Source organism: Rana temporaria, chromosome 2, assembly GCF_905171775.1.
Source record: "Rana temporaria chromosome 2, aRanTem1.1, whole genome shotgun sequence".
NCBI lineage: Eukaryota > Metazoa > Chordata > Amphibia > Anura > Ranidae > Rana > Rana temporaria.
This window is the reverse complement of record NC_053490.1, coordinates 57,388,349-57,414,282: the sequence shown is the minus strand read 5'-3', so window position 1 is coordinate 57,414,282 and position 25,934 is coordinate 57,388,349. Positions and strand designations below refer to the sequence as shown.

The following is a 25,934-nucleotide window of genomic DNA, read 5'->3' as shown; positions in this document are numbered from 1 at the left end:
TAGTGCAATTAGGTGCCTCTTGCACTGCAAGCAATCATAACAATCTAATAAGTAAGCATTTCTTTTAGAATGTTGCAGAAAAGTTCACGGGAGGACAACTAATTTAGTTGGGAAAATCCCCGGGCTAATTTTTTGAAGGACTATAGTCAGTCATTGTTCTGACAAGTAGTGAAAAAAGATCAGCAGAGGGGCAGTACCGGTCCACTCAATCAGGAGTCAAAGCGTAGCTAACTTTGGGAAAAAGCGACCTTTAAGGGTTTGCGGGATCAGCTCAAGGTCCTTCGTCCGCAAAAAGGATGGGAAATCAAATCGCTTCAAAATGGATGTCGAACTGTGGGGAGCCGTACCACTGGACTCCGAAGGAAGAAATGATAGATGAATATGGACCTTGGGTTGTGAAATATATAAAAGATTGGGATCAGTGGACAGGAAAGCAATATTCGAAAAAGGGTACTTTCAAGCCAAGCGCTTGGGAAGCCCTGTGGTGCAGTCACCACGGGAAGATGATACGAACAAATGAAAAAAGATGCTTGGAGGGCAGGGATGGTAGGATATCAGAACTGATGAGGTGAGTATTTTTAATAGGGAATCCACATCCCCAGAGAAGTGATGATGAACAGAGTTTATGGGTAAGTAGGATATCAGAACTGATGAGGTGAGTATTTTTAATAGGGAATCCACATCCCCAGAGAAGTGATGATGAACAGAGTTTATGGGTAAGTAGGATATAGAACATGTAAGGTCTTGAGGTCATATTTGACCTAGATAAATGGATTGTGAGAGTGTGTGACGTGTGTTCTCAGCTGCTGACTCAGCGCTGACAGCCCGAATGACCCCCCCTTCTATTTTGTGAGGGTGTGTGAAACAGCTGTATTGTCATGCAAATTGAGTGAGCCGAGTGAATGGTAAAGCAAAAGTAAGATGCCTTATGTGTATGTATATATATATATATATATATATATATATATATATATATATGTGTGTGTATTTTTTTTGTATTAACGGTAATCTTTGTTTCCATAGAAGTTTCTTTTTGAAGTTTTCCAATGTACTCAGAATAGGTAAGTAGGATTGTCTTGCAAGACAAAAGGGAAACTTATAAAAAATGTGTTTGTTTTAAAACTGCTCATTTTTAACCATGGTGAATACATTTTTAGGGGGGAATTATTGGTATACCATAGAACAAAAATCCATATGGCATTAATATGTATTATAGTAATACATATTAATGAAACGTTGAGCTCAACAATTTTTGGTATTTTAAAAGAAAGTGCACGGTTTATGTAATATAATGTAATGTATATTTGTGTTTTATATGATAATGTCTTGTTACAGATATATAACCATTGTTTTTTGTTTCCAGGTTAAGAAAAAATTGAATGTTTATTACTAAACTTTTATTTTGTGTTTTATCCCTCAGAATCGATAACTGTGTTTTTCAGGATTTCAGAATAAGAGGAAATCTTTAGGTTGGTTAGTCGGTCGGGTTTCACAAGGTTTAGGTTTTCATGACCATTATCTAGTTGGAACGTCTAGTGGTCAGTCCATTTGGCTATGTTTTTGGACCACCTAGTGGGGGTTACATGTGCTGATCCACTGAATAGCAGAACCAACTAACTGAGGTCCGTGTATTAGTTTTTTATGAAAAATTGAGTAAGACTGCAAGGGATAATTGGCACTCTAACACATATATTAGGCTAAGTAGCGTTCAGGGGTACCACACTTAGTGGTAAAAGGGTTTTGGGGTATTCTCCAGAGGTTGAAATGGATCGACCATAGATCCGTAGCATATCTGTTTTCTTATTACCGAAGATCAGCCATGCTGACACGTGTAGTTCCATAGATCTAATAGGTAAAATCCTGATGTTACTTTGGCCAGACTTGTGTTTTTAGGACTTCTTAAACTCCCCCCTGCTGTTAAGCCTGGCTGTACAAGGTTGCATTGCCTCAGTGCTACAAGGAATTTTTTTTCTTAGTCTATTGGTCAGTTGTGTCTGGTAACACCCGTTCCCTTGAGCTGGATACACTATATGCAATCCTTGTTTTCCAATTTCTTTTAGAGTTACCGGCAGACATGTAGTACGAAGGCCTGCCTGGTGGCATACGAGTTGAAAGTGCATAGGTATGGCCTCGTATTGTATAGTTTTTGGGTTGAGTCTGGAGAAAAGGTTTGCAGGAAGATTGTATGGTTTGATATCAGCTCTTGGCTGTTCCAGAGGCCCTCACTTCCGATATATATGTGGGCATGCAGTATTCTCCTCAGTTAATATCCATAGGTGTCCTTCCTGTCCTAGATTACTTGTGTACCTTAACTGGTGGTCTGTGACTTGCATGCCAAGAATATCAGTGCCCCAGGGTGGCACTAGACTCCTGTCTTTCATGGGAGTCCTGTCTGAATGGTGAAGGCAGTGTGTTTTGTTAGGGGTGAAGGATCACATAGTTTAATTACTGAATTGATAGAGGAGGAAGAAAGTGTGCAGCCTCTATGAGGGATTGGGTGTACCTGGTGGCAGGTGGTTTTCAATCCGGGTATCCAGACTATTTCCCATACTAAAGAGAGGCTCAATGGCGACTGTCTTGGGAGTGGGAGATGGGTCATTGGGTACCGTAATCACTATAGAGCTGGAGATAATCAGGAACACATTGGGAGGCCCTGGGCTACATATCAGGGAAGGGTTAGGAAAATCCAACTCGTTCTATTCTCATCCATAAGGGCATGGACGGAACTTTGGGCATATATCACAGTTAGGTTAGGTACTATCCTATCAGACTCTACTGGGTTACACCCTGGAGTCCATCCTGTTCCGAGGGTTGTGAGTCCAGACAGGAATTGAAAGAAATGTTGGAATGGGTGACTAGTATGACATAAAGGTATGTGGTGCAGGTACCCAGGAGACTGACACCTATGCATAATAAGGTGTCTGTTGGCCAAACTAGAGGGTGCCAGGTGATACCTCAATGGGGTGAAAACTTCCTCGTAGAGGCAGTGTCTCATGCTTATCAGTCCTATAAAGAAGCTTTCAGTTACTGGACATGGGAGAGGTACACCTAGTTAATGTCTCACCTGAGAGGTTGAATCCCTGCACAAGTAATGCCAGTAACTACATACAGGAACATGCCCTGTCAAATAAAGGGAATACACGCGGGCTAACAGGGTACAGAGTGGTTGATAAGACTATTACCCTGTATGTGCTGAGTATGCACTGAATCAAGTGATGGTTAAGTGACCAGTGGCTTTCTCCCAGAGATGTGCGGACACAGCATAAGGTTCACGCAGGATGCTTATTTCTGAGGAGTAACCCAACAGAGGAGGGGTGTATTCAGCACTATATAGGGGGAATAGGAGCTGAGATGGGTGTTAGTAATAGAGAGGACAGCGGTCTCCTGAGGAACAGACCCGCCGCCATGGCTTCAGACAATAAGCACGGCTTTGTTGCTCTGAGAGATTGGTGACAATTGTGACAACATGCAACAAAGTTGCATAAATACCCAGTTTAATATGGCTCACAATTTTATGGACCATGTTAAGAGGTTGGAAGAGAGTGTGATAGGGTATAGGACAAAAACATGTCATTGGCTCTGGCGTACATGCAGGGGCAGGCGAAGTTAGTGACCAGTATCAGGCTGAGTGTACAAATCTCTGTATGATGGGCGGTAGCCTGAGGAGTTAGCATCACCACTCAGTAAGACTTTGACACAACTCGCCGCTTACACAATCCAAAATGATAGTCAAACGCCGGGATGGGCTGTACTGGTTTGGATTGTGAGAAATAAGGTGCTGTATGATCCCATATACGGAAGTGCAGACTCGGTCTGTAGATAGGTTGGAATCAATGAGCTTACTGACTGGGGATTCTATCTTGGTGCATTTGGGGCTAAGTGACCCACATGTGATCAGAGGGCACGGAAGCTGAGAGCAGGTTGATATTTCCCCCTGTCAGAAGTGTGACCACGATGTCTTTTGCATTCCAGGTCAATACCCGGTAGTGAAGGAGGAATGTTGGGAAGGTATTTCACTGTGGGTTCTGGATGGGAAGATCATTACGGGGGAGGAAACACCTAGGTACAATTTAGGACATAGGCGGGTTTTGTTTCTTTGTCCTAGAGGATACCGATGGGGTGTTAGTCATGAAACTAGGGTGTTCCTTGGACCTACCTGGTGGTAGTGGGGCATGGTCACTGAAATCAAGTCACAGGGATGGAGTTTTTGTGGGTTTTGTCATTGTTTCAATGGTATATGTGCTGTGGGACTCAATACCGAATGATGGTATCACATGTCTAATGATGCACGGTTATCAGCACTAGGTTGAACTGTACCAAGCTGGGCACGCTACCTCGGGGAGTCTATTGTACCTATTCTCTTGTCCTTGGGATGGATATAGACGGAACCCCGGGTTACACCCCGAGTTGCCCTGAAGAAAGGTTTTATAGCAAACCTGACATCCCCTTTACACTTATTGAAACTTCCGTTGGGATTCGGGGAGGAATTAAAAGTTAGGTAGTTAAACTTCGGGCAACAGGATTTAAATGGTGCCAACAGTTTGTGCAAGGTGTGAATAAAAAGGCCCGTCTCAAGGGATTTAGAGGTACTCATAAACAAGCTAGGTAGGTTGGCACAGCAGGTTGGGGAAGGGGTTGAGGGGCAGCTAGATGTGAATCATATTCTTGAAAATCTACAACATGCTCATATTGATGCTACTGCCTCATTGTCTGAGATAATGAAACAGAAGTTCACCGGACAGATAGCGGGCTACCGTGTTACACCCCCGAGTCCATCATGATCTGATGGTTTTTGAGTCTGAACAACCTCAAATGATTGATACTTGTGGGTGCTGGAGAAAGGAAGGGGTGGTGTTATGTCAAGGGAAACAGGATAGGATCATGAGACAACAATGCTGGCACAAGGAAGGGTCGTGTCTCCTGGATGCCGAGGAATTGTCCCAACCTTATGTAAAATACTTGGGGCAAGGGTATTGGTGCTGGCATCAAATGCCCAATGATGCCCTATATTCTGCCTACGGGTGGAACTGTACTCAATGGGGTACATTGCCTCAGGGAGTCTACTGTACATCTTCCCCGGTCCTGGGAATAGATATAGCCAGGACACAAGGACGTACCCCTGTTACCCCAGAGAAAAGGCTTGATATCAAACCTGACACCCCCATACATCTACAGAAACTTCCTCTGGGATTTGGGGCTGAGTTAAAGGCTTGGCTGGTAGATTTTGAACAACAGGATGAAATATTAAATGTGCTAAGAGATGCTGAGAATGAAGCCACTATACGACTCACCCATGATCAAAATAAGGTGATCCAAGTATTACACGCTTTAGAGGAAGACGCTAAGATTTCCTGGTGGGAAAGTATATTTGGGTATAGTCCTAACGCGTCAGCTTTCCTAAACATTTTGCTCCACCCTGTTGTCCTAATCTGTGTAGCTTTATTGCTTTCCCTGATGCAAGTAATGATGTGCATTACTATCAGGAGAATGAACGCCAAAACTATGTGAATGTGCACCTCAACGAGGTATCTTCTCTCAAGTAACAGAAAAGCCACTAACTCAGAAACAAATTTCCGAAGAAGCCTGTCCAAATCCAGACCAGTACAAATGTAACGTTTTTTTAATTCTCCTAGTTTAAATTTTTATCATGTTCGTGTAATTTTATTAGTAATTTTTATTTCAATTTTTTATTTTTTAGTCATTTTTTATCCATTACAATTTTTTACTTTTAATTTTTATACATTTTTTAATTTTTGTAAAAGTAATTTTTTTATTGTTTTTTTCTCTCTCGGTTTTATTTCAATTTTTAGTAACTTTTAATCAATTTTTCTCATTTCTCATTTTTATTTTTGTCAGTTTTATATTTAATTTTTATTTCATTTTAATTTTAATTTTTTCTCTCATTTTTCTCCCTGAAGGGTTATGGTTATAATTTTTTTACTTTTAATTTTTTTAAAGTTTTTCATTATTATTTTTATTTCGTTATTTTTTTTCCTCTTATTTCATTCAGGTGAGAAAAGTTCCAAAAGGTTTGAACTTTTTCCACCTGAAGGGGGGAGTAGTGCATAGACCTGGAAGAGGAAAATAGTAAATAATGCAGTGTTTTTAATTGCCCTCTTGTTGGAGAACTATATATTATTTTTTTATTATTTTCCTTTGGTTTGGGGAAGAGCCTCTAAAAAAATTTTTTTAGTAAGAAGTACAGTCGGGTTGGACTAAATTCTAAAAAGTTTCTTGGCAACCATTGTTTAGTCGCTCCTTTTTAATATTTTTTATTTTTGTTTTTAACCCGACTTGTACATTATTAAGTGACCATGATCATGATCACCTGTTGATCACCAATAGGGCAGAAGAGTCTATTTTTTTTGTTTGTTTTTTGTGTTTTGTTCTTGTTTTTTTTTTAAGAGAGGACCCTAGATATATATTTTTTTTTTTTTCCTGTTGATCTAGGAATAAGCCTCTTCAATTTGTAATAATAACGTGCGGTCAGGTTTACCCAAAGTCTACAAATTTAAATCATCTCTCTCTCGTTATTATCTGTGTACCTGACCAGCAAAAATACCACCAATTACTAGTAAGAGAGAGGAGTCGTTTTTTGAACGGAACAATGTTCTATTTTTTTTTTTATTTTTTATTACGTTTTTTGAATACCGATTCAATGCTCTTTAACAATCGAAAGTGGAATCTAAACTGGAGAGCTTGGTTGGAGCAGCATTAAATCTGTAGTTTTTATTTTTTATGTTTTTTTTTCTATTCTCCATATTCTTTTTCATTACTCACCTCTCTTCCTTTCCTCCTTTAATATTAGTTTATTGTTGGCTTCTATCATACATCTTCTCAGGATAATGTAACTAGAACTTCAGTTTTTTTTTTTTTAAGGCGTGTGAGAATTCCTGCCCGCCAGTGCCATATTGTACACCCATTTGACCAAAATATCCCTGGACATCCAGGTTTTCATGTCTTAAAGTAATTCTACCTCCCCTAGTCTACCTACGGCTTTATAGTCGTGAAAGTCACCCCACGGCTCCTGTCTGACATTCCTCTAATAACTGTACACTGACGTTCTCCTTTTGTATTCATACATGACTGTCTGGAGGCCCACCCAACCACCACCTGAAGAAATAACGACAACCAAGACATTTTTTTTTTGGAAGACAAACGTGCCATGAATAAGACACTCCGAAACCCTTCTTCACCATGCTGAAAAAGTGCTGCCTCGCGGTCCGATCCAATGGTGACAATCAGAACACCATCTTTTCATACAGGACTAAATATATAAGGATCCCGCCATCAATGTTGGAATTCCACTCCTCCAATGCAGAGGGGCGATGAAACATTGCAGTACAGACACTCAGGGTTCGGATCGGAAGTCTCAAAGGCACCAGGACTGTCTCAAGTCTACCTTGATGAGTTACGGCGAGTTCAAGAAAGGAAGAGGCCGCAGTGGTGGTGGGGGGAAGGGTCGGGGCTTCTGGGCCGTTGTGGGTGGGTACCGAATCATTGAAGGAGGACATAAGTTCAAGGATGAACTTCAGGGGGAACTGTGGTAGAGATTTTTCAACTCCATATTTCTAAGGTTTGTAGGAAATTTGTATGTCGTTCTTTTACAAGGTTTTTTACTAATGTGATTTGGGTCTGTCTTTAGATTACTCTGTGAGCTGAGGAGCATGTTTTTGACCATATGTCAGCATATGGATGTTACCTCAATGGGGGGGGGGATGTGATAGGAAATGCCCCCTCATTGTATTGAAAGAATTTTCTGTCATCTCCTATCTGATTACAGACAAGGCATCTCCATAAGCCAGGGGTCCTGTGATATGCAAAGTGTGGAACTGGATGAGATAGTGCTCACACTAGAAGTTTTGTTGTTGATAAATATGCAAACTCCAAGACAGTCCCTATGTCAAGAGGATGTGATAACAGGGGGATGCACACTGGGGGGTCCTTTTGTGTCATTCTGAAAAGAAACATAAGTCATCCAATCGTATCCGCGGGAAACTTGAGTTTTGGCAGGGAGGAAAATGCAGGCTCAGGGGTATAAAAAACAGTCAAGTCAGCTTGACAATAGTTCAGTGTATGATGCCTTGACCAAGCAGACTGAAGCATGATGAAGGAGCTGACCTAAAAGACTGGTGATGTAATCTCTCTCTCTCTCTCTGTCTGTCTCTCTGTCTCCCTCTCTCTCCCTCTGTCTCTCTCTCTCTCCCTCTGTCTCTCTCTCTCCCTCTGTCTCTCTCTCTGTGTCTCTCTCTCTCTCTCTGTCTCTCTGTCTCCCTCTGTCTCTCTCTCTCCCTCTCTCCCTCTCTCTTTCTCTCTCACTCTCTCTCTCTCACTCTCTCTCTCTCTCCCTCTCTCTCCGTCTCTCTCTACCAATTAGCATTACTTATTGTTGACTTCTCTATAGCCATAAATGTATGTTGTATCAGCATTCAGCAATATCCTCTCTGTTTTTAACAAGTGATATCCTTTATGTTATAGTTGTAAATATTAGAATAATGCAAGTTTCTTCTCTGTATCAATAAATGTAATACTTTTCTCTTTTTCGCAGCGCTATTCTTTGTTTTAATTTTTATATAGACAAAAAGATTTTTATAGCTTATCTTAATTATTCACGTGCGATATTAATATTTCTCTGATTATTGATTATGTACGTGCGTTATTAATTTTTCTATGACAAGGGATGGCTGGATCTGTGACTGCAGTTGTCACAGATCCAGCCACAGCACTGCTGACACCCCGCGCTCCCCCCCCCCCTCTCTCCTCTCCTCTCGCACTGTACCGAACGGTATAGAGAGGAGAGGGAGGAACCGGCGTCATCAAATGACGCCGGTTTGTTTACAAGTGATCGCTCCGTCATTTGACGGAGCGATCACGTGGTAAACAGCCGCGATTCGCGGCAATTTACCGTGATCCGTGATGCGCCGGGTCTTCTAGACCCGGCGAGCACGGACACTTCCGCGAGCGCGCCCCAGGGGACGCGCAAACGCGGAAGTGCACGAGGACGTCCCAGGGACGTCCTGTCACAGTAACTCGACCGCGCTGTAGCAGTATTTTTGCTATAGCGCGGTCGGCAAGAGGTTAAAGGATCACTAAAGGAAAATTTTTTTTTAGCTAAATAGCTTCCTTTACATTACTGCAGTACAGGTTTCATGTCCTCATTGCTCGTTTTTGCTTTAAAGTAGCTGTAATTCTGCTGTGATCTCCACACTTCCTGCTTGTCTGGCTCCTTATGAAAAATCTCATGGCAGCTTTTCACTGTGGTCCATGCTGTGTGTCAAACTCCTCAGAACCAATCAGATTCATTTTAAAAACAAAACACTGCCCTGGATTTGTTTGTTTTTGTTCTGTGGGTCTCTTTACTTCACATAAACATGAAACCAGTTTAAAAATGAAAGTGAAACTAGAGGCACATTATATGATTGAATTTAATCTATTTTTAATCATTTTTAAAAGGAATCAGTTAACTTTTATGTCTCTATACCCTGTAAACAGTCATTTCAGCAAAAAAATGGTTTCCTTTAGTGATCCTTTAATGGTGCTTAGAGCAAGTTTTTGATCCACTCCACGCTGTAAAAACAGCAGGATCCTGGAAACCGAATATGTCCGTGGACGCCACTCCATCTCCTCACACATAGAGATGTAGGCCTTCCACATGCGATGATAGATCTTCCGAGAAGATGACTTCCATGCCCTCAGCATGGTAGAAATCACTGAGTCCAACAGGCCTCGTTCCCTAAGTACCGGACTTATAACAGCCATGCCGTTAAAGCCAGCGACTGTAAAGCAGGATGAAGTTTAGGACCTTGTGACAGAAGGTCCTCCCGCATTGGTAGTCGCTAAGGAGCATCCGCCACCAGGCATACAAGGTCGGCGTACCAGGGACGCCGAGGCCAAGCTGGGGTAATTAGAATCACCAGAATTCCCTCAGTCTCCACTCTGCGGAGCAGACGAGGAAGAAGTTTCAGCGGGGGAAAGGCATAGATTAGCTCATACTGTCCCCACGGAGCCACCAACACATCTGTAGCATCCGCCCAGGGATCTTTGGACCTAGCCACAAACCTCAACACCTTCCGATTGAGTCGAGAAGCCAGGAGATCCACATCTGGCGTGCCCCATCTCCGGCAAAGGAGTCGAAACACATCCAGGTGTAGTGACCATTCTCCTTGGTCCAACATCTGGCGACTTAGGTAGTCTGCCTGCCAGTTTTCTACGCCCGGAATGTATATGGCCGACAGAGCCGGCACACTCAGCTCTGCCCACCGCAGGATGTGAGTGACCTCTAATGCTGCAGCCGAGTTTCTTGTTCCTCCTTGATGGTTGACATACGCCACCGCAGTGGAGTTGTCCGACCGGTTCCTGACTGGTCGTCCCTGCAGCTTCCGTGACCATGTGGAGAGGCACTGCCTGATCGCCCGAAGTTCCAGCACATTGATTGTCAGGCGGGATTCTTCCTGCGTCCAGTGACCCTGTGTCGACTGTACGCCCCAAACTCCCCCAACCGGTCAAGCTGGCGTCCGTCATCATCACCATCCAGTAAAAGCAAAGGAACGACTTCCCAGACTGAAGGGCCGGAGACCTCAGCCACTATACCATGGAAGCCCCGACTACCTGGCTCACCCAGATTTGACAATCCAGGCACAACGGAGATTTGTCCCATTTGGGCAGGATCTCCCTTTGCAAGACTCGAGTATGGAATTGAGCATACGGTACCGCCTCGAAGGTGGCTACCATGAGACCCAGGACTTGCATGCAAAAGCGCAGCGATGACCACCTGCGGAATGCCAACAGCTTCACCGCAGTCTGAAGAGTCAGCAACTTTTCCAAAAGGGAGAAAAACCCTTGCCTCTGAGGAGTCCAGAATCAAGCCCAGGTACTTCAGACGCTGATTCGGCACCAACACCGATTTCTGGAGGTTCAGTACCCAACTAAACTCTTAAAGAGTCTGACTGACGGGCTGTCCTGGCTGGGCCGGGTGAACGCGGTAAAAATGACCCTTCTACCACGTATGCTATACCTATTCCGGTCGCTCCCGATCGCGGTACCGAAACATTTCCTTAATAAATTCCAAGCAGAGATTACCCGGTTTGTGTGGGGGAAAAGGGGGTATAGGTGTCCATCAGGCGTTCTCTATCGTTTAAAAACACAAGGAGGTATGGGGCTTCCTAATTTATGGGGATATTTTCAAGCAGCCCAACTAACACAAATTTCGACGGCCTTCTTCCAGGGATCGAAACCGGACTGGCTCGCAATGGAGAGGCAGGCCATCCCATCGCATACCATTGATTATGTCTTGGGGTGTGACTCCAAACGCAGACCAGCCATTCTAACGCCCACGCTATCTCACTCCGTAGCCCTATGTTCTAAACTATTCGCACGCCCCGGTCTGATTTCCCCTCTGAAACCCCTCTCGCACATATTCCATAACCCAGACTTTCCCCCAGGGATGGACATCAAGGCGTTCCGGTGGTGGACGGATAAAGGAATGTACAGGATAGGTCACTTCCTAGCTAGAGAGGGCCCACTGTCACTAAAACATTGCAAAAAACAACTGGATATGCCCACCGAGGAATTTTTTAGGTTCTCCCACTATCTCCACACTATCTGGAAGGACAAGTCAGCTCCCCCCAGGATAACGCCTTATGAAAACTGGTGCGCAAACTCTAGGGATCAGAGGGGTGGGATCTCGTTAATTTATATGACCCTGATGTCTAAGACTGATAAGCCCTCGTACGCCTGGGTCTGGGAGGAGGAACTGAACACGTCTTGGAGCACTGCAGTCTGGCACCGAGCAACGGAGCGAGCATATAAAAGGTATTCTCAATACATGTCTCATAGAAGCTAGTCTTAAGGTGATGTTTAGGTGGTATTACGTCCCCTCTAGACTGGCTAGAATGTTCCCGGGGTCCTCTCCTTTATGTTTTAGGGTTATGCGAATTGGAAGGTAACATGTTACACATTTGGTGGTCCTGCCCCCGCATTAGACCCTTCTGGAAAAGAGTCTTCCGCACCATGGGCTCCTTGCTAGAGAAAAGGATACCTCCACAGCCTAACACGGCGCTCCTGAATCAGTACATCCCAGGCCTACCTAAACACTCCAGGATTTTATCAGTTTTCATTTTATTGGGGGCCAGGATGACCATAGCTAAAGCTTGGAAGAAACCCGCAGTTTCTTTCCAGATGTTTAGGAGGAAAGTCTCCTGGATAATGTCACAAGAACAAATAGTAGCAAAGCAGGCGGACCAGACTGACAAATTCAGATCTATATGGGAACCCTGGGCTACCTTCTGCAACGTTTCTCTCCTGCCTGGAGTACCACCTGGAGGCGGGATCACCCCATCCTGATCCTCACTAAGCTTCTCTGTCATTTTCCTCTTTACCACGTTTCTCTATCTCTTTCCCTCTCTCCCCCTGTAAGCACCTCCCTTGGTGCTTGATGCTGCTGTCGGGTAGGATGTTAAATTTCAGGAGAGGCCCCACTTTGTGGGGTCGCCTCGAGAGCGGGCAGACCTCATCCCCCGAGGGGGCAGAGTGCGGCTGATTTATACCGGCCCGGGCACCTGACCCTGGTACTCGGGACGCAGTGTGATCCCTTATAGGGGCGTCCGGTGTGCCATGGGTTATGGGACCTGAGCGGTACTAAAGTATTAGTAGGAACCTTGAAAGGGCGCTCACACTATTGGTTTTGACATTGTGATCTGCTCGCTCTAGAGGAGTTCATTGACTTTGTTTTGTAGGATTAGGGGAGTTTCTCTCCCGACGTGAATATGTTAGATGTAACTGACGCATCTTATACATGTACCAATGTTAAATGACATGTTGTTCTTTGGAAAAACTTTCAATAAATGCACAAAGTTACAATGAAAAAAAAAAAAAAAAGAGTCTGACTGACGATCGCCACATCCTCCTCTAATTCTGAGTCTGAAGCTGCTCTCAGAAGGAGGTCATCCAGGTAGCCCACGATAGCGATTCCCCGCTTTCTCAGCAGAGCCAGAATCGGGGCGAGCACCTTGGTGCCGACACCAGGCCAAAAGAGAGAGCCACAAATTGGTAGTGGTCATCCCCAACTGCAAATCGCAAGCCATTTTTGACACCTGACATATACGAGGACACGCAAGTATGTGTCCTTGATGTACAAGGATGCCAGAAAATCCCCCGGATGGAGAGCAGCGACCACAGAGTGAACTGAACCTTCGTACTTTTACAAAGGTGTTGAGGGCCTTGAGATCCAGGATCGTACGGACTCTGTCTTTTTTTGGGACTACAAACAGATTGGAGTCAAATCCCTGAAACCTTTCCGGCAGCGGCACAGGCACTATATTACTCCGCGCCTCAGCAGGTCCTGCGCCGCCTCAAACAGGGCGTTCCGACGAGCTGGAAGAAGATAAGGTTTGAGGGAAAAATCTGTTTGGTGGACAAGAAAGAAACTCTATCTTGTACCCTGATGAAACCACTTTGCAAACCCACTGGTCGGAAAGCAGGAAGGTCCATTGAGCTGTAAACTTGTGAAGGTGACCCCCCACCCGAGAGTCGGGCGGGGTAAACCTTCATGCTGTCACAGATTGGTTTGCAGGCTTGTTTGGCTTGCGAACCTAGGGACACTTCTGTCCGTCAGCTGGCCTCTTGTCGGCCTGGGAACGCTTACCTGCGGGCCCGGACTGATAAAAAAACGCTTGTGAGCGGAAAAGGGTTTCTAGATTTCTGGATTGTAGGAGCAGTGTGCTCTTACCCCCAGTAGCATTTTTAATAATGTCATCCAGTAAGGCTCCAAATAGCCTCTCTCCCTGGAAGGGCAAATCCGCCAGAGCCTTCTTGGAAGTCTGGTCCGCGGACCAGCATTTCAGACAAATCATGGCAACGGAGCACCACAGCAGACACTGAGGTTCTGGAAAGCAAGGGAGCTGTATCTAAGGCCGCATCGCAGACATACTTGAGGCCATGCACTAACTAGTCGGCCAGTTCCACTCAGACCGGGGAAGCCTGTTGCTTTTCCAACTCACGGTGCAACAATTTTGCCTATTCTGTAAGTGTCTGACACCAGAGCCATGGCCAATACTGGCCGCAATGCTGACCCCAGCACCGTGAACATGGAACGGACCACTGCCTCAGCCCTCCTATCTGCAGGGTCCTTAAATGCAGGGGTCCCCTCTACCGGAATCATGGTTACCTTGTTACTAAAATGGCCGCTGATCGTTCCTGAGGTAAAAAAAAGGCCGCAAACACACGCGGAGGCCCTCGAAATGGCAGACCAGGCAACAACCCACAACTGAGAGCGGCCCCCGGACACCCAGCGCAGCCCACAGTCAGGACCCGGAGCCCCCCCCCGGAGGACCCCCGGTCAGGTACACAACAGGCCCAGCCTACCGATGCATGGGGAGGAGGGAAGGGACAGGGAGAGAAGAGAGGGAGAGTGAGAGACTCCCTAATCGACCTCCCCAGAAATGCCCAGCTGTTCCATCATGACGAAACAGGTGGAACCCTACTTACCCGTCCTGCGTGAACTGCTGGACGTATTCCGGACAGAGCCATCACTCGACCAGAGTCTGCTACTGCCCACTGTGACTCGGTCATATGTGTGCCACAGAGCATATAGCTCACCGGCCACCCTGGAGCAATGTGGTATGTCGTGGCCAACCCAGCACGTAGCTAAAGGTCTGTTCACGCTCGATGGCCAGGCTGGGGAGACTACAAGGATATATAATATCCAGCCTGTCACCCAGCCGGCAGTTGATAGTAGATCACAAGATCAAAAAAGTAAAACATCTCCAGGACCAATGGTGCCAACCAGGAGCCAGGTCCTTCTCCTATGCTAGGCAGAAAAAAAACTGAGCTACTAGGTACAGGGTGAGGGGTTATAGCCAGAGGGACCGCCCCCTGGGCGCTACTGTTCAGCCTTGCTGTTACATGTTTTATATAACCCTACTGTGAAGAATAAAGGAGCTGTGTCCGTCCATGAACGAAAGTGAAATCTAGTCTTCTGCCCTGCCAGACAGGGCCGAGCTGAAGTGTGGAACTCAGGACTGGATGGACAGAAATATAAACTATAAGCTATTTTCTGGAGTTCAGCTTTAAAGAAAAGCTATGATGATATGTCTAAAAGGGACCAGGTCTCTAATGATGACACTGCTGCTTACTGTTGCTATGCTGTCCCCTCTAGAAGAGGTCAGGCCTCTGTAATGGCGACACTGCTGCTGCCAGCTGTTATGGTGACACGCCTAGAAAAAGTCTGGCCTCTGTATTGATGACACTACTGCTGCCTGTTGCTGTGATGACCCCCTCAAGAAGAGGCCAGGCCTCAGTAGTGATGACACTGCTACTTAATCTTGCTATGGAGACCCCTTTAGAAAATGGTAAATCCTCAGTACATAGTGACACTGACAGGTCCTGTTGTCATAGTGACATGTCTAGAAGAGGTCAGGCCTCTGTAATGACCCCACTGGTGCTACTTGTTGCAAGGGGCCAGGCCTCTGAAGTGATGACACTGCTTCACCCTGTTGTTATAGTGACTTGTATAGAAGAGGTCAGACTGCAGTAATAATTACATAGATGCTGCCTATTGTTAAGGTGGCCCCTCAAGAAGAGGCGAGACCCCTGTAGTGATTCCCCCGATACCCCCTGTTGCTATGGTGACATGTCTAAAAGAGATCAGGCCTCTGTAATGATCCCACTGATTATACCTGTTGCTATGCTGACCTCTGTAGAAGAGACCAAGCCTCAGTAGTTATGACACTGCAACCCCCTATTACTTTGGTGACATGTCTAGAAGCCAGCATGCCTCTGTAATGATGGCACTACCACTGCCAGTTGCTATGGTGATCCCTCCAAGAGAGGCCAGTCCTATGTAGTGATGACACTGCTGAGCTCTGTTGCAATAACCCCCCCCCCCCCCCCCAGGAGAGGGCATACCTCTAATGATTTGCTATGGTGCCCCCGTTAAAAGTGGCCAGGCCTCTTTAATGATGACACTACTGCTCCTTGTTGACATAATGTTGCCTCTAGAAGAGTTTAGGCTTCTGTAATGATGACACAGATGCTGCCTGTTATAGTGACATGATTGTCTGGTGGAAGCGAAGCTGATGTATAATTTATTTCCCCCCACCTTGCTCAAGCCATGCTTGCTGTGCATGCATTATTTCTGAAATAGAGGAACACTATGGGACAATCTCTAGCACACACACAAGAGAGTGTATATAAGGGTGTGTAGAATAAAAATGATAGTAGGATAATTTATGTGGAAATATAAGCCCTCTACTGACATATCTGCTTGATCTTCTGCACTCCACTGTTTTCCAAAGACCTCCTAAACTAAATGTGCAAGTATAAATTTTCTGATAACCATTTAGAAAAGTGTATGTACGCCCTAAGAACAGAAAATCTCAGTGTTGCCTCCTGCCTCTCTCTTTAATATATTTGGACCATCCGATAATTTGGGAGTTGAATTGTGGGATGGAACTGTAGGAATGCATGTTACCCAATATCAGGAAGTGAAGAACTAACAAGATGTTCTTTGGGCAGCAATAGAGGGCTGAATGTAAAGTCTGCTAAGAGTTTACATTATAAGCCATCTTGCCATTCAGTCAGTTTAGGACCTTCCCCTCCTGCCCATAGATATGCTTCAAAAAAATTTTAAATACTGAACATAAACTGAAATGTTGCAGTACCTTACCACGCTGCACAATGTTTTAAATAGTCATGTCCTTGCATAAAGTTAATAAAAAAAAAAATCCTGAAACCAAGTCCAGTAGCAAATACAATAAGTTCATGGTGACACAGTGTCATTACATTTTGCCATAAACATAATACAGAAACCCTGAAGCCAAGGGCTGACGGATTGCTCTGTAAACATCTACTGACAGTACCTGATGAAAGAAGGCTGTTGATCATTTCTAAGAATGTTGGATGGACAAACTGATAGTCCTCAAGGAGAAGCACTACTTGCTGCCCTTCAATGCCAGCCATCTGCATGACCTGAAGACAAAGAGCCTGGTTAATTCATCAAGGCAGCAATGACAATTGCACACATTCATGTAAAAGACAGAATAGAAAGCCCAATGCAAACAACTGTTGTGGCCGAAGGCTCAGAACCTTAAATAACCGTGTAAACAAACCAAAAGTAGTACAAATCTGTCTGATTTTACCTAGAAAATTAAAATAATTCTTCATATGCCAGATTAGCTGCTAAAGGAAAGCACCAATTTAAAAGACACACATCATCAGTAGCTCACTTTGAAAGGTCTGATCTCAAAAATGTTAATGTCTGAAAGTGTTATTGGGCCACTAATGTCTTCAAAGCGGAACTCCATGCAGATATACAAGACAAAAATGAATTCCTCTATGTATTCATTAATAAATCATTACATCAATTTTGAATGCAATTAGTGTATGTATCTGAATTTAACTTGGTATTGGCCTCCTGCAATCCCTGTACATTAGCACTCAGACTGGGTTAGAGAGAGGCAGCACCAGTGGGCAATTATGTGTATTACATGTAAATGTGCTGATAAAAAAAAAACCTACAGTAAGAGAGAGCAGAGTGAGCAGAAGGATGGCCCCTATTGTTCTGCTGCCACTGTCTAGTCAGTAGACTAGGGGGTTACCACACCGCTGCATTAATTAACCGTGACAGACATGTCATCCACCTGGCTTTGTTCTTTGATCTGTAAACGTTAGTACTAGATGAACAGATATTTTTTTTAAATGTAACTAGAGCAAGGCCATACACGGTAAGAATCTCGAACGGTTTAGTAGGAACCAGCCAAATTTCGAACCATTAATGGGAAGACTGAATGTACCAAGTTGATCCATCAATTAATTTGGGTTCAACCAGCCTGCCAGATTCTCTTGCAATTATTGTGACCCATGGTTGCAGGAAAGTAATATGCTCCGTATATGGCAAGCCTAAGTACAGAAATTTAACTTGTGTCAATCTCTTGCTAGCTCCGGTAAAGCAGCACTCAAACTAAATAAGGGCAGTGCCAGGAGACAATTGGGTGTGCTGCATGCAAACATGCTGTCAAAGAAGCAAGACAGTGGCTTGGTCACAAATGGCAAGGTTACAGGAAGAGAGAGCAGAGTGAGCTAATGTGGTCTTGTCACTTTGATGATCACTGTCCAACCAGCAAACTGTGGATGGAGACTGTATACGATTTAAATTCCTTTAAGTCTAAGTTCAGCCTTTCCAGAAAAAAAGCCTATGCAGTTAATGGGCTCCAGTAGGTAATAAAAGCTTTGCAGCCTCATAAAATGTTTAATAAACTTTGTTGTCATACCTGCCGGTCATCAGCCCCCCCCCTCCCCCGGAAGCCTGGCTGAAGAACTCCAGTTAGCAACCCCCACGCCCTGCCTTGTTGCTAGGACGAAAACAATTGGTAGACTCAATCCTAGCATTACAGAAGTGGAAACTAGAGGTCTTTCCTTCTCTGCAACAAAGCAGAATGTGGGGATTGCCAACTGGGTATGAGAATTTAATTAGTGAACATTATATAAAGCTGCACAGTTTTGCAATACCCACTGGAGCCCCTTGACTACATAGGCTATTTTATGACAGAGAAATGTAAATCTTAGGACTTAAAGGACAGAAATGCGCAACTTTAAGTTAAAGCTCTGCTGATCAGGACAGATTGGTTTGGATTGGTCTGGGGTAACTGACAGAACCAAAGAAGTTTAAAGGAATTTTGAATTTGCAGGATTAGAATTACATGGAGAAATAAAAAAGACAGGCATATCTTGACAGAGTGTGGAATTACAAAACCACACAAAGATGACTATTAAAATATTCAGAAAAATAACATACGATTATAAAAAGATAGCTAGTGTATGCTACACCTAGACAAAGGACTGTACTCACCTGCTTCAGATCATTTTTGAATTGCTTCAGCTCGTATCCTCTGGAGATCTTAGGAGTAAAGAGTACAGCTCCATGCATATGACTCACTAGTGAAGTGACAGTCCTACGACCAACACCGCATCGTCCCGCCAGCAGAAGAGAGCCACCAGGAAAGCTTAAAACACGGTCTACACGGGAAATATAGTCCAGTACTTCATGGAAGAGGAGGATATTCAACTCCCGGTTATCTCGGCTAAAGTGGATTAGGCCCTACAGGGAACAAAATAATCAACATGAAGGTTGTTTAAGGTATAGGGGATGATTTACTAAAGGCAAACTAACGGTGCATTTTGCAGGTACACTTGCACTCATTTTCCCTAGAGCTTAGTGAATGTGGTGAAGCTTCACTTTAACCACTTAAGGACCCCTTTACCCCGATATACGTCGGCAGAATGGCACGGCTGGGCACATCCACGTACCTGTACGTGGCCCTTTAAGCCAAGCCGCGGGGTCGCGCTTGCACGCGACCCGGTCCGAAGCTCCGTGACCGCGGGACCCGATCGCCGCCGGTGTCCCGCGATCGGTCCTCCGGAACTGAAGAACGGGGAGAGGTGTGTGTAAACACACCTTCCCTGTTCTTCGTTGTGGCAGTGTCATTGATCGTGTGTTCCCTGATATAGGGAAACACGATCAACGACGTCACACGTCCAGCCCTGCCCCCCTACAGTTAGAAACACATATGAGGTCACACTTAACCCCTTAAGCGCCCCCTAGTGGTTAACTCCCAAACTGCAATAGTCATTTTCACAGTAAACAATGCATTTTTATAGCATTTTTTGCTGTAAAAAAAGACAATGGTCCCAAAAATGTGTCAAAATTGTCTGATGTGTCCGCCATAATGTCAGGGTCACGAAAAAAATCGCTGATCGCCACCATTAGTAGTAAAAATATATATTAATAAAAATGCAATAAAACTATCCCCTATTTTGTAAACGCTATAAATTTTGTGCAAACCAATCGATAAACGCTTATTGCGATTTTTTTTTACCAAAAATAGGTGGAAGAATACGTATCGGCCTAAACTGAGAAAAAAAACATTTACATCTTTTTTGGGGATATTTGTTATAGCAAAAAGTAAAAAATATTGTTTTTTGTTTTTTTTTAATTATCGCGCTATTTTTGGTTAGAGCAAAAAATAAAAACCACAGAGGTGATCAAATACCACCAAAAGAAAGCTCTATTTGTGGGAAAAAAAGGACGCCAATTTTGTTTGGGAGCCACATCGCACGACCGCGCAATTATCAGTTAAAGCGACGCAGTGCCGAATCGCAAAAACTGGCCAGGTCCTTTACCTGCATAAAGGTCCTGGTCTTATGTGATTAAAAAAAAAATCCAATCATGTGCATGGAGAATTAAAAAATAAAAGAAAAAACAGCATTTTTGCTTGCACATGATTGGATGATGGAAACCGGCAGAACTTCAAATTTACAAAGCTCTGAGGAATTCACAAGATAAGAACACACAGTCTATTTGCCTTTTGCAAATCAACCCAAAGTTCAGTCAGAAGATGCTACCACACAGTACCACACAGTAGCACACCACTCATAGTACACAAGATCAAATCAACAAAAAAATGATATTTTAGTTGTTGGGTGTATCTTGGCCATATGGCTAAACCACCAGAGTCTTCTGTGTCTTTGGGAATCAACAGAGAGATTTCACAAGGCTTTGATTAAGGCTTATTGCCTAAACCACTATACTTTGTACATTCCACTCAATGTAATAAAGTAACTTTTCCGGAAGAACAAGTTGCTGGCCCTTATACCTTAGGGTTAGGTGGTCATTAATATATGCATTAATATTTCACCCACCTTTAGGATGAACAAAAGTAGAAAACCTTGACTCCTATAATATAAAGCCCTAACTTCAGAGTTATCAACTCAGAAGTCAATTCAGATTAAAAGCATCAACTCAAAATTTACAGACCAAAATCTTATGCCCTGCACACACAATCGGAATTTCTGATGGGATAAAATCCAATGGAATTTTCCGGTGGAACTTCGCTCACGATGTCTTGCATACACACTGTCAGACCAAATTCCGACTGTCCAAAACGCGTGATGTAAAACACTACCATGAGCCAAGAAAAACGAAGTTCAATGCTTTCGAGCATGCGTCGACTTGATTCTGAGCATTTGTGTTTTTTTTCTCCGCCGGAGTTCCACACAGACGATCGGAATTTCAGATAGGATTTTTCCATCGGAAAAAAATAAAACATGTTCTATTTTTAAACTCCGATGGAAAAAAAGTCGGGCCCCACACACGGTCGGAATATCTGATGAAAAAATGTCGACTGACTTTTTCCATTGGAAATCCCGATCGTGTGTACAAGGCATTAGTGCGGAGTCTTACGTTGGATTTGAACTTCCCATTTAGAGTGCCGTCGTACGTGTTGCACGTCACCGCGTTTGGACACGATCGGATTTTTAACCGATGGTGTGTAGACAAGACTGATGAAAGTCAGCTTCAACGGATATCCGATGAAAAAATCCATCGGATTAGATTCCATCAGATATCCGATCGTATGTACAGGGCTTAACTGTACATAAATAAGGCCCCCAGTTGTTTAGCAATGACCATCATAAAGTCAGCTTTAATTATTCTGCAATCAAAGTTATATATAATAAAATAATTGTCCTTCTAAATTGTAATGTGAGGCCTAAAAGCTAAAATACCATGTATTCATAATTACTGTGACCAGCACATTTACTGGAACAGTCATGCACCGAATACAGTGATTGGCCTTCACATGGTCATGTGCAGTTTAGTGTCAAGCTATCAGAACATTTCTTACTGTAGGGAACATAGAATATTTTGGACATTTCAGCAGAAAGTTATGTGTGACAGTAAATGTACACCAAAATGTAATTATAGTGGACTGCTGCATTAGGGATTTTTTAAATCAACATACAAGCAAAATACATGAAGCTTTCAAACATCATGGAGTCCAACAGCTTACAGAAGACTTTCTCAACCTCCTTACCCCAGAAAAACATTGAAGTATTTTCCAGGTCTCAGGGAACAGATGCTAAAACCAATTAATTGATGGTCACTGAGAAAATACCCCTTACACTGGTGGTCAGTGAGAAGAATGACCCTTATAATGGCGGTCAGTAGAAAGAACGCTCCTTACTCCTTGGAGGTCATTGGGAAGAATGACCCTTATATTGTGGGTTAGTGGGAAGCAAGATCCTTACATTGGTGGTCAATGGGAAGAATGCCTCCCTTGCAGACAGCTAAAAAGATCATTGGTGTCATGCACCTGGCCCGGCCAAGTGGTGTTGGCAATGGATAAAGGCATGCACCATCAAATTGGAGGTCAATCAGCCAAAGCTCAAAGAACCCCCAACAACCTCTGGAGGAACCCTGGGGTTTTAGAGAACTCTGGTTGCGAATAGCTGGCTTACACCAACATGTTTGAGACAAACCATGTCAAAAAGGACAAAGAGTTAATAAAAGAGACAGTTCATTCACTCCACAGTGCCACACATTTTTCACACTTACGCGCACAAACACAAAGTACTAATATAATTTAGGACACTGTGTAAATTAACTTATGACATGACTGAATCTCTAAAGATGGGAAAAAATATTTTGTCAACAAATCAACATGGAAAAACTGCCACTTTGGCCCTGCTGCCTATTGTGTTAAATACAGTGGGGATAGAAAGTTTGGGCACCCCAAATAAAAATGTGTATTAATGTGCATAACAAAGCCAAGGAAAGATGGAAAAATCTCCAAAAGGCACCAAATTACAGATTAGACATTCTTATAATATGTCAAAAAAAGTTAGATTTTATTTCCATCATTTACACTTTCAAAATTACAGAAAACAAAAAAATGCCGTCTGCAAAAGTTTGGGCACCCTGCAGAGTTAATATCTTGTACTGCCCTCTTTGGCAAGTATCACAGTTTGTAAACACTTTTTGTAGCCAGCCAAGAGTCTTTCAATTCTTGTTTGAGGTATCTTTGCCCATTCTTCCTTACAAAAGTCTTCCAGTTCTTTGAGATTTCTGGGCTGTCTGTCACGCACTGCTCTTTTAAGGTCTATCCATAGATTTTCAATTATGTTGAGGTCAGGAGATTGTGAAGGCCATGGCAAAACCTTCAGTTTACGCCTCTTGATGTAATCCCCCGTGGATTTTGAGGTGTGTTTAGGATCATTATCCATTTGTAGAAGCCATCCTCTCTTTAACTTCAGCTTTTTCACAGATGGCATCAAGTTACCATCCAAAATTTGCTGAAATTTTATTGAATCCATTTTTCCTTCTACTCGTGAAATGTTCCCTGTGCCACTGGCTGCAATACAACCCCAAAGCATGATTGATCGACCCCCATGCTTAATAGTTGGACAGAGGTTCTTTTCATTAAATTCTGTGCCCTTTCTTCTCCAAATGTACCTTTGCTCATTACAGCCAAAAAGTTCTATTTTAACCTCATCGGTCCACAGAACTTGTTTCCAAAATGCATCAGGCTTGTCTATATGTTCATTTGCAAAGTTCAAATGCTGATTTTTGTGGTGAGGACGTAGAAGAGGTTTTCTTCTGATGACTCTTCCATGAAGACCATATTTGTACAAGTATCTCTTTATAGTGGAATAGTGTACCACAACTCCAGTGTCTGCCATATCTTTCTGGAGGGATCGTGCAGTCAAACGTGGGTTTTGAATTGCTTTTCTCACAATCCTGCAAGCTATTCTGTCTGATATTTTTCTTGGTCTTCCAGATCTTGCTTTAACTTCCACTGTTCCTGATGACTGCCATTTCTTAATTACATTCCGAACAGAGGATATTGACATCTGAAAACGCTTTGCTATCTTCTTATAGCCTTCTCCAGCTTTGTGAGCGTCAACTATTTTCAGTTTCAGTTTTCTAGACAACTGCTTAGAAAAACCCATGGTGCTGATTGTTGGGGCAAGGTCAGATGAGTCTGGGCATTTAAAACCTTTGAGATTGACTTCACCTGGTCTTCCCAGACGATGATTGAGAACAATCCATGACACTGGCAGGTCTCAGCTTTGCAAAGGGGGCAGTGCATGCTATAAATTCTGCAGGGTGCCCAAACTTTTGCAGACACCATTTTTTTGTTTTCTGTAATTTTGAAAGTGTAAATGATGGAAATAAAATCTAACTTTTTTTGACATATTATAAGAATGTCTAATCTGTAATTTGATGCCTTTTGGAGATTTTTCCATCTTTCCTTGGCTTCGTTATGCACATTAATACAAATTTTTACCTGGGGTGCCCAAACTTTCTATCCCCACTGTAGTAAATTTGGCTCTGGAAATATATGTAAGAAAATAGTCACTTACTTTCTTAATGACATCTTTGAAGTCTGCAGAGTCCAGCCTTCCAAGAGGCCGCCCATGAGGGGGTAAAGACTGTCCCGGGGCAAGTGTGGATCCTGCTTCATGTGGTGCACCCCATGTGACATTGAAAAAGTCTACAGATGGAAAAAAGTAAACACACATAGGACTCTGCATTTTTCATACACTGTATATGAGGTGCACATGAGTAATAGGGAGCTTTGCTAACCCATATATTAAAATGTATGGCCGGACAGAATTGTTCTTAGCTTTGGATAGAGTGGGGGAAAGACAACAATAAAAATTACTTTATAGACTAATATAATGACTAATATAGAGGAGAAGTTTAGAAACATGGTTACATTTTTACTTTAAGTGTCTCTGTTGCAGATTTTTCTTTTGCTTTCTTTCTGGTTGTACCGGGGGGCAGGATAAATCTCTCTAATAGAGCCCCAGATAGCAGTAAAAACGGGATGAGCTTTAATTCTCCTTATTTCCTCATTCTATCTAAATTAAAACAAAAACTTTAATGTCATAAATGTATTCCCGTGGTCCCCATTGGAGATATATAGACAGCAAACTGTTCAGGACATCCCACTTTCTCTTTATCTGCCAAAATGTAAAAAAACCTGAGACAAATTTATCAGATACTTAGATACATCGTGATTCATCTGTATTTTTCAATGCCCATTAGGCATAGCTTAATCTTAGTCATGATTTGTGTGGTCCAACAATTAGATATTCAATGAAAACTGAATCACAAATCAGCAAAAAAAGTATCAAAAAATTCCCCAATATCTGGCAAATCGCAGATTAAAAAAAAAAATGGTGCCTACTGCATCTATTTATAGCCAACAAGTGCACATGGAAGGGACAAATCACAACAAGAGGTTCTCTGTGATTGAGAGGGAGGGGTATATGATTGGGCTTTGACAAAAAAAAAATGGAAGCCTATTGGATTTATGCAGAACTGCACAATATTTTGCACTCTGCAGCTTTAGCAAATCAACCCCATTGTGTCATTGTTGCCAGTTTGCAACTTGGTAAGCCTATTTGTGACCCCCAAAAAAAAAAAACTTGCACTGAATTTTTTTTACACTAAGGCCCGGATTCTCGTAGCACTTGCGCCAACGTATCTACAGATACGCCGCGTAAGTGTAAATGTGTGCCGTCGTATCTATGCCCCGTACCCATAGACCTTGATATGCCTGAAAATAGGCTTCCTCCGACCGACGTAACTTTACTACGCCGGCGTATCTTGGGCGCATATTTACGCTGGCCGCCTCATTGCAAATATGCAAATGAGTGAGATACGCCGATTCACGAACGTACTTGCGCCCGGCGCTTTAATATATACGTGGTTTACGCAAGATCAGATGCGCTACGCCCGCCTAAAAATGCGCCGATTCTACCTGAATCCGGCCCTAAGATTTTTTTTTTGTAAAGCTTTGCATGTGACATTTGTAGGGCTATAACTCTGCGTCATTTTGATTCAAATTCTTGAAAGAATGCTAGCGTATCTGGGGACAAAAAAGGGACGAAAAGCAATGTTGTTGTCACCTGCCATGTTGTCAAGGACATCAGAACCCCAGTCTCCTTGCAGCACAGACACTAAAATATTGTCAAAGACATTGAGCTCTTTGGATGTCACAATCCTGTCACGGAATAATCTACGGGCTTCATATGTCACAACTTCCAGAACGTGGTCTAGAGAATGTTTTCCAGATCCTAAACAGCAAGAAGAC

General features: G+C 43.3%; 1 protein-coding gene across 1 annotated transcript in view; it reads right to left on the bottom strand.

Annotated features, from left to right (window-relative positions):
* The window catches only part of DYNC2H1 (dynein cytoplasmic 2 heavy chain 1), a 613,609-nt gene that overhangs the window by 399,615 nt on the left and 188,060 nt on the right, over window positions 1–25,934 (bottom strand). Inside the window, exons 48-51 of the mRNA XM_040339316.1 lie at window positions 25,750–25,917; window positions 24,196–24,326; window positions 18,845–19,093; window positions 16,857–16,965 (exon numbers count right to left, since the gene is read on the bottom strand). Of these exons, the coding sequence (XP_040195250.1) occupies window positions 16,857–16,965; window positions 18,845–19,093; window positions 24,196–24,326; window positions 25,750–25,917 (657 nt within the window). The remainder of the gene's footprint in view (window positions 1–16,856; window positions 16,966–18,844; window positions 19,094–24,195; window positions 24,327–25,749; window positions 25,918–25,934) is intronic.